The sequence below is a fragment of the Engraulis encrasicolus genome, chromosome 20 (assembly GCF_034702125.1).
Source record: "Engraulis encrasicolus isolate BLACKSEA-1 chromosome 20, IST_EnEncr_1.0, whole genome shotgun sequence".
In the NCBI taxonomy this organism is placed as follows: Eukaryota; Metazoa; Chordata; class Actinopteri; order Clupeiformes; family Engraulidae; genus Engraulis; species Engraulis encrasicolus.
This window is the reverse complement of record NC_085876.1, coordinates 11707753-11717752: the sequence shown is the minus strand read 5'-3', so window position 1 is coordinate 11717752 and position 10000 is coordinate 11707753. Positions and strand designations below refer to the sequence as shown.

The window sequence follows — 10000 nt, the reverse complement described above, 5'->3', positions numbered from 1 at the left end:
CTCTCTCTCTCTCTCTCTCTCTCTCTCTCTCTCTCTCTCTCTCTCCCCAGCTGTCATTCTCTGGCTGGGAGAATAAGAGTTGCTGGACCCTCCCTCCATTCTGACACTGGGAAAGCACACACTCAGCATCCAAGGCGCGCGCCCACACACACACACACACACACACACACACACACACACACACACACACACACACACACACACACACACACACACACACACACACACACACACACGATGTACACGCTCACAAACAAACTTTAGGCCACACACACACACACACACACACACACACACACACACACACACACACACACACACACACACACACACACACACACACACACACACACAAAGTAAAATCAAGCTCAAATATACATATGTGCCCTGTGTGTGTGTGTGTGTGGGGGGGGGGTATCTTTCATATAATACAGAAAGTCAAGACATAACATAAAGAATGAATACTTAATACTGGTTTTTAGACGTTTCCATGCCGTCCCGTTTTCCAAATGTCAGATTCAGTCTTCATATTAGCATCTAAAAAACATTGTTTTTCCCAAGATCATTGTGAATGTTGATTCACAGTAGTTGTCACAATATGACAAAACTCTTAAAAAGTGTGGTTTCCATTATGCATTAAATTGGCCATTTTTTGTTAACCGTGACACACACTTTAACCCCCGCCATAAATCAGTAAGGGTTTGGTCCTACGTCCTATGATGACCAACACCATAAAATGTCATTACCTTTGGTGATGTGAGGACTGTTGGGTAAGTTTTGAGTTCACCTATTCCAAAATTTAACTCATTATTTTTAACTATTGTTAATGAATATAAGCACTTTCAAACGTATGTATTTTCAACTGTGTATTTTTATATGTGTTTGAATTGACATAGTATTCGTCCATAAAACTGTTGACAAAATAATCAAGCAAATGTTTGTTTTCATTAAAATATTTAACAAATGATTTAAGATTAAAGGGACACTGTGTGAGATTTTTTGTTGTTTATTTCCAGAATTCATGCAGCCCATTCACTAATGTTACCTTTTTCATGAATACTAATCACCACCAAATTCTAAGTATTCACTATGACTGGAAAAATTACACTTTTCATACATGAAAAGGGGGGTCTTCTCCATGGTTTTAGCTGCAAAGATGACTCTACCTGGACCATACTAGAAAGTAAACTTTCATGTAAAGATCGAATTTGGCAATAGGCAGCCCAGTTTCAATGAGCAGCACCTTTTTTGACCATTTCCTGCACAGTGTACCTTTAAGCTAGCCTCGCGATGCCATCCTCTGTACGCCACCCAAAGATTTTGGCTCCGCAAATCGTCTGGCAAAAGCCTCGAGCTCGGTTCTCTCAGTGTTTCGCCAATCAGCAAACAGTTGAGAGTGGTGACGTAGAACTCACCCTCGAGCTCTGTTACTGATTGGCTAAGGTAACTATATTCACACTTTCGTTTTGTTATTTGTATGCTTTTGCGACGCTATTATGCAGAGGTGGAAAGAGAACTAAAATATTGTACTCAAGTACAAGTACTGTTACTATGTTCAAAATGTACTCAAGTACGAGTAAATTTACCAGTCAAAAAATCTACTCAAGAAAAAGTAAAAAGTAAATCATTTAAAATGTACTTTGAGTAAAAGTAAAAAGTTACTTTTTAACAATCAGCGTTTTCTGCCTCTAGAAGTGCAAGGGGTGCACTGGGTTAAAGGAAGAACAGCTAATGTTGATTTCCTCTGAGTTAAGTGAATCTCCATCGTCAGCCTCCATGTCAGCCATGATCGTTTGAGTGAGAAACAGGTCGCACGTGCCAACTCTTTATAAACTAGGCTAGAATTCTAGAGGTTTTTTTTTTACTCAGTAACGCTTGTGCTGTAAAATGTACCGAAGTACATTACTTGAAAGAAAATGTACTTAAGTAAAAGTAAAATTACAAATTTTAAAAAGTAGTTTAAAAAGTACAAGTACACAAAAAAGCTACTCAATTACAGTAACGCGAGTAAAGTAATTAGTTACTTTCCACCTCTGGTAACAGGCATACTAATAAGGCACAAAATGGGTTTTAATTTGAGAACTTCAATTAATTTAAATGATAGAGTAAGATCAGACCATCTCCCATCGTCCACGGAGACGGATTCCTCATGGCTTTTGCCAGACTGATTGACGGAGTCAACAGTCGGCTATTCGCCCAGGCTACCTTTAAGCATAATTAGTTTGTTTGGAAACTTAAAGGTATACAGATACACTATGGAAACATCTGGTATGGGCAGTCACGTGTAAGCGGATAGGGCGTCAGACTTGTAGCCCAAAGGTTGCCGGTTCGGCTTCCAACCCTCCAGGTTGGTGGGGGGAGTAATTAACCAGTGCTCTCCCCCATCCTCCTCCATGACAGAGGTACCCTGAACATGGTTCTGTCCCGCGCACTGCTCCCTAGGGGCGCCATTGGGGGCTGCCCCCTTGCACGGGTGAGGCATAAATGCAATTTCATTGTGTTCAGTGTGCAGTGAACACTTGTGTGTGCTGTGGTATGCTGTGTCATAATGACAATGGGAGATGGGCATTCACTGGGCTTTCACTTTCACTCTAATTGTAGAATCACTGTGTTTGACACTTGAAATTTGTGGTTGTTCTCTTTGTCCAGCCATTTTGGTCTTTTCCATGCACTCAAAAAAATGACTCGTAAAATTTACTTTAAAAAATCTCAGTAACAAATCGCACTCACTTTTTTTGATAAAATTTTACATGCCGATAATGCGTACAATTTACTGAAAATTACCTCTCTCTTTTCACCCATCAGAATCAGGTAAAAATCACACTTGAGAATCAAGTAAAATTTACTGAAAACGATCACTGTTTTTACTCATCAGAATCAGGTAAAAAGTAATTGAATATAATACCTAAATATGGATGATTATTTTCACATTTTAATATCAATATTATTAAATAAATATTAAACAATTATGTTACATATGAAATCACAAAACAGGTTCTTAACCATTTTTTTATTTTACTATAATTCACCCAAGAATACAAACACTGAAAGGCTGTTTTAAAATGGCAAAATCTTTCACTTCACTTTTTTTAAATTTACTTGAGATACACACAAAAATACAAATAAAGGCTGGAGGTGCTGATGACCAATACTTTCACACACTGAAGACTGGTCCTTTTAACTGTCTTAAATATACAAAAAAGAAAAGAAACTTAAGGAAATGTCTACAGCTCCTTTCTGAAAAAGAGAATATCATGGAAAAGTTTCCTTTATTTACAACTCTATCTAAAAGGTTAAACTTTATAGAATACTGCTTAACGCAGTGTTGATGCCGTGTGTGTGTGTGTGTGTGTGTGTGTGTGTGTGTGTGTGTGTGTGTGTGTGTGTGTGTGTGTGTGTGTGTTATGCCACTGTGTGTCAACTTGGACTTCCATCCTGCGATCTTTGTAGAGAGTTTGAGTCCATCAAGGTCCAGATTTTTTTCTGAAAGGTCTCCAATGTGTAGCGCAGTGTTTTTACGGAATGCTCAATTAAGAACATATACCATGGAGCAATGCACAAGCTTTGGGACCATTACCGCATCCTTGCAGAAACTCCTGTCCTTCAAAGGAGGATGGATGCGCTCTCTGTAGAACCACGTTCAACCAGGATCTTCAGGAGGTGTTGAGTAATGTCACTGCCAGGGTGGCCCTGCATACATAATACAAGAAATTTTAAAAAGATTTGTTTTTCATGGGGTGTGTGTGGTGAATTCATCATTGCTCACAAACTACAGTACTGAAAGACTGCGGAATGACCATCTGCGCATAGCTCATGACACAATTCACCCACTTTTTCCTTAACTCATTTTGCAAAGGACTTCAGATAAATCATGTTGATTGAGAGACACATGTCCAGTCACACACAACAAAGGTTTTAATTAATTTAATTAAATACCACAAATAGGAGTGAAAGCATCAATGTGACCTTCGAGCATAGAAAATCAGCACGTTTCATTTTGTGTGACTGCATTTTGTTTTGTTTAACTGGGCATATGTAAACTGGGAAATCGTGGAAGACTATGGCTTCATCTAACTTAAGCCTCGCAAAATACCAACAGCCATGATGGAGCTAGAAACATGTAAATGCAAACAGGATTAAAACCACACCTGACAGACTGGAAGCACAGACGTAGCTTGTCTCAATTCAGAGAACACCACATGTAAGTACGGTGGACTGTGCCTTTGAAACAGGACGCAGGGCCGTATTACATTATATACCCTATTTACCTGTCAATCTTCAAAAAGATCCTCCTCTTCCTCTCCAAGATAGACAATGAGGGCACGGATTACTGTATCCCGGCGGTCATCAATGCTTCCCATCTGTGGACTCAAGAACAAAACATTTCACTATGTCTGTGTTTTTCAAAGCATGGTACCTGTAGCCCTATGGGTACAACCTCTATGGGGCGTTATTATGTATTTACGTGAGAAGATACGTGTGAAGAAGAAAATGCATGTAATGTTGGCTGGTCAACCGATGCATTGAGTTACACGAGTTACAACGTAGCAAAAGTGCCAACACACTATATACAGAGAAAAAGAGGCAATGCAGCTGGATAAAATTCTTCATGGGGTAAAAAGTAATGCCTTAAAAAGTGTAGGGGTTTTGGTCCAGTTTCTCCATGAAACGCTGCTCTGGTGGAATTGTTGTTATATGCCGGAGTGCATCCTGAATCTGTATCAAGAAATCCAAATATCACAAACCATTAAGTGACAGTGTGAGTAAGCACTTATTTACCTCCCCCATGTGTCTCTTCTCAATCTCTCTGTTAATTTGTATACCTGCAATGTGTATGTATTGTCAGCAAGATGGCGCAGAAAACATAGGCTACAGAGAGACGCATACACATCATATCTTGTGACTGGGTCAGGAGGCCATCTCAGATTGCTATTGGTCTTATTTTAATGGGAGCTTAATATGCATTTCCAGAACTATGTACATGGCAGATAAAAGCAGTACAGTATGCCAGTAAAGGGCTTGCTTAGGGTCAAAAGCTTCACCTACCCCCTCTTCGCAGAATGGGGCGGGCCATCTCTCTCTCAAGTCATCTGTAGGTAGATTCCCATTCACAACTTAAAGTCTTTTGTTGGTTTCCCTGGGAGCGGGGGCAGAATCAACTTGTGGACTTCAGTCTCAAGAATGACTCGGAGTTGTGTCAAACACACATGGTCACTACAAAAAAGAATAGGTTTTTAGACAAGCACATATTGCATTTCCATAGACCAGTGAACAAAAAAATATAGTTCTAGCCAACCCAGAGAAAGCTTACCAAAATGAATAGATAAGGCTCAATCACACAGGAGCCAATTTCAGTTAAAATGTGTTGCCCTAGACAAGCCAAACCGTAGTTCATTACAAAACATACTTGTTGTTTAAGGTTTTCAGATCACCCCCTTTCAGAAAAAATTGAGGTAGCTAGACAATATTTGAGTGCACGCTGTTCCTAAAGGCATTTCACTCAACTCTGACTTTACCGTTCATAAATCTAACACCACTGTGATGTTACTCCAAAATTACAGATATTATATTTGGCTACAACACTACAATTGTATAAAGCCAATGCCACTCTGTCAACCGCAAAGTTATTGTAATGGTCCTGTCTGAAGCCCTGTGTTGTGCTAGCTCTCAAACAAACCAAAGATGTGTACGCTAGCCTAGCATTACATCCTCTTTACTGAGTTGAACAGTTTCTTACATCAAAATGCAAACCACAGTGACCAACAAAGCCAAAATAAGCTTAGAGGTCTGACAATAAAGGAGATACTCACGTATATTTGCAGTGTGGAATGTGGGAAGATCTGATTCCTCCTTCTCAGCACCAAGCAAGCCAGGCAGCTCAACGGCAGCAGACTTGTTGCCGCATGCCCAGCCCAGAGCCCAGCCAATGAGCATGCGCGAATTCATTCAAATAAAATTTGATTCTTTCAAATAAAATTTACTTGATCATTTTCAATGTTATCCATTGACAAGAACACCTCTAAAAAATACTTGAAAAATTCAAGTAAGATTTACTTATTCCACATAATAAACTGCATTACTGAATCAATTAGGTAAATGTTAATTGTTTTCACTGATTCCCTTCAAAATTAGTATTGCAGTGTAAATATTACTGATTATAATAAAATAGAAATTACAATACCACAGAATCGTTTTTTTGAGTGTGAGTCTGTAACACAGCAGACCTAATGCAAAAGGCTGCAGGGTACCTGCCTGTCCATGTGCACATCTCCCTGGCCTGAATGTATGTCTGTATTTGTAACTGTCTGGCTGTCTGTGTATCTGTCTGGGAATAGTGAAGCGCATCCCCATAAGCCATTTTGTCATACAAAACCCAATAATGGTACATATTGTCAAAACAGCATCAGGACAAAAAAAATCCCTTCATAACATCTTATTTCAGCGACTTAATAACTTACCTCTCTTTTAGGACTGAGTAAACAAAAGCATCACCACTTTTGTACCAACTCTATGTTTGTGTTTGAAAGGGCAACACAAGGCCTAACTCAAAAGAGATTTTTCCAGACCGTCTTTATTTGTGCGTTCACCTCATCTTGTGGGTCCAGGTATAAAACACAGTGACAATAACTAGACGAGACGAGCTGCTTGTGTGTGTGTGTGTGTGTGTGTGTGTGTGTGTGTGTGTGTGTGTGTGTGTGTGTGTGTGTGTGTGTGTGTGCGCGCGCGCATGTGCGTGTGTGCGTGTGTGTGTGTGTGTTGTCGGTGAGATCACCCCTGTGAACCGTAACAGGTCTGTCGTCCTCTGCAAATGAAAAGCTTCTTCTCTGAGCAGCGGAGCAGGATTCGGACTCTGCACAAAGTCTGCACTCGGCTGCTGCGATTCTCACTGCGCGCCTCGGTCGGACCTATCTCGCTCCCGGCTCCCCGGTCCCCTACTCATCCATCTACCGTTAAGTCCCTCCTCCTCCCGGCGCCGTCCGTCCCTCTCTGGCTGCCGTCCCAGCCGCTCTCCGGATGTACGGTTGACGCGCGTGTCAGAGCGCGTGGTATAAATGCTCCGGTGACTGAAAGGGGCGCGCGAACACAGGAACAGGAGCGCGGGAAGGGTGCAGGACAATCCCACGAGTGTGCAGGTTTTTCTCCCTCTCTCTTCCACTCTCATGGTCGCTCCCACCAGCCTCTCACATATTTTTCCCACTTTAATTATGAGCTCGCTCAGCCTATTGTCTGGATTTAAGCCGGTCTAACACGCACTTTTTTGTACCATCCCTCCTGCCTCTCCAAGACTAAAGCCAAGCCAGTTTTCAGAGTGGTCATGGAGTGTATAAAGTCTTTTTTAGCCGGGCAGGAGAGGTGCTCTGGGGCGTTGTGAAGGTGGGCACTCGGTGGATCTAATGTTCCTCAAGACCAGCAGAGACCAGCAGCAGCAGCAGCGCAGGGAAATTGGGGGAAGTTTGAGACCGATGAGGATGCAGGCTACGTGCTGGTGCGCCGTCCTTCTGCTGGTGTCTGCCGCCGACCTGGTGAGTATTATTGAGCACTGAAACTACTCTGGTTGTATGTTGTAGGCTACCTCTCACGAGTAACCCCCGAAGCGAATGGAAGTTCGGCAGTGTCGGGAACATGTTTGTTTACGCGCGCCCCGCCAGCGCGTGCAATATGTTGAAATGAAGATTGATTTGACACATTTTAGAAATGTCTGACAGTACGTGTGCATTTGGATTGCTTATTCACTGCCGTTAATATACGTGACGGTGTTAAACATTAGTTTAATATCCATTCTCTGTTATCTTGTTGCGATTTTTTGCATAGTGGCTCACACACATCCTTTGAACTTCCATTCTCCAACAGAAGAGTGTAATTCCAACTATTGGTTTTGAGTGGTTCTAGTGACTTTTTGTTCTACCTTTTCAAATACCAAATCTCTTCTATTATCAAACAACAGTGTACTGTGCTTTGGCTTTGCCGTTCTGTGACTTTTTTCTGCAATTCTGTACATTCACCTCATGGGGGCGCCATGTCAAACGGAAAAAAGTTGTCTCTCCTCTGATGCCTCCAAGAAACCAAGTGGTGGTGACTGGAGTCGAACACCTCGAATATTTCACTTCACTTCTCTTTCATTTTTCTTTTCGAGGAGTGTGATGGGCATGACAAGGAATTATTAACGAGTGCAAGAGATTATTCCTGCCATGGCGCGAGCGACAGTAACGGCTTTTTCACTGACTGAACCTTTTCGGCAAGAAACCTGAGAGAAAGATATATGGAGAGAGCGGAGAGCTCGCGCCTGAGTGACAGCGGGGTGGAAATGGAATTGTATGGCCTGAAGTGTCATCACACTTCGCCTTCTTTCGGTCCAATGCCATGAAAGACAAAAAAGTAGCCTGAATAAAACATAAACTTAAACATGTCATTATGAAAACACTGAAAACAATTTGGGGTTATGGCATTGTAGGACTAGAAAATCCAAAAATCCAATTTAGACATAACGCCAAAATAAATGACCAACAGTTTGGTTTGTCATGACGATGCAGCGCATTGTTTTCATAGTAAGGCCTTGTCATGTAGCCTACATGTGAACACAAAATTGCGCATTTTATGCTTGGCACACACATATGGAGGCACATTGGCCCTTGCGTCCTTGCATCTCTCAGAAACATAAAAACGCCAAAATGGTGTCAATTATAGAATTATTATGAGAAGCCTACATGATTTAAAATTGAAGTTGTAGGGCCTAAGCGTGATACTAATCGTCATTAGGATACATTAAACATTTTTAACGCTCTATCACACAAAAAGCCTGCCTTTCACCCATTTACATTCAGGTGCACTCTCGCACACACTTGGGCCCACACAACGCCTCTAATACATTTGCAGTCGTGGTCTATTCACAGTTATTAAATCAGGGCCTACAGTGTATTCAATATGTTAATCACGCTAGGCCCTAATCAATCATCACAATAAGTGAATTTGAAAAGCCCAATGTTTTCTATTAATTTAGGCTACTGTTAGCCTGCTGTAGCAGCCTAATGTAGGATTTATTTCCTATTTTTACACATAGGCCTAAACGTAGACTAGGCTTAGGCTACTTTGTTTTTTGTTTGTTCACGTTTACGATGTAGCCTACTCAAGATTAGACCTCTAAATTATTAGGATTATTATAAGACCATTATAATTATTATTATTGTTGTGATTATTATTTTTATTATAATTATTATAGTCTACCGTGATGAGAAAAAAAGATTGTTGTTTTGCAACATTGTGATTGCGACGGTTCTCTGCATTTCCCGCCACGGGCAGACAGACATGTCTCCTCGTGTCTTATCTTCTCCAGATGCGGGAATAAATGTGGAATAATCCCCTGAGCGAGAAGGCACTGTGTTATCAGCACGAGGTCCTCCGCGCGGTCACTCTTCTCCTCCAACCCGGCTAATGTGCTCCGGCTTTCACGCCCCTACTTCGGCCTCCAGTCTCCACGGCTGCTGGAGTCATTTAACTCGCCCAGTTTATTCGCCGTTTCGGAAATGACTTTACTGAAGCCATAATCCCCCCTCATTGTCATGTAGAACAAGAAGCCGAGGCTTTATCCCACCAGAGACCGAGCGGCTGAAAATTATGTCCATTTTCTTTTATTAAAAAAAAATATATATCACTTCAGGCTAAATGTCCAAAAATGAGAAACATCAACTTTTATTAAATCAACTCGGCTGGGTTCTTCCCGCTGAAATCAGAGGGAAAAACTGCTTAATTACAGGCCTTTGTTGAAGTTATGTGCATAAACTAGAAGACGTCCTTATTGGAAAATTTAACAGTAGCGAGACCTTGCAGTTTAATTTAGGCGATGCAATATAGTTTATTTCGAATGTGAAGAAGTAGGTTTTTTGCATTCTTAATGCTCTTATTTTTTATATATAAAGTATACTGATAGTGTGAGTGCAAGAGTCACCTCTTTCCTGCTCTCCTCTCCCGCTCGCCCTTGATAAAGTGAGTTCAGCACCATGGA

General features: G+C 41.2%; 1 protein-coding gene across 1 annotated transcript in view; it reads left to right on the top strand.

Annotated features, from left to right (window-relative positions):
* Nucleotides 1-7394: 7394 nt before the first annotated feature.
* nxph1 (neurexophilin 1) overlaps nucleotides 7395-10000 on the top strand; it is a 63292-nt gene continuing 60686 nt past the window's right edge. Inside the window, exon 1 of the mRNA XM_063186151.1 lies at nucleotides 7395-7523. Within this exon, the coding sequence (XP_063042221.1) occupies nucleotides 7395-7523 (129 nt within the window). The remainder of the gene's footprint in view (nucleotides 7524-10000) is intronic.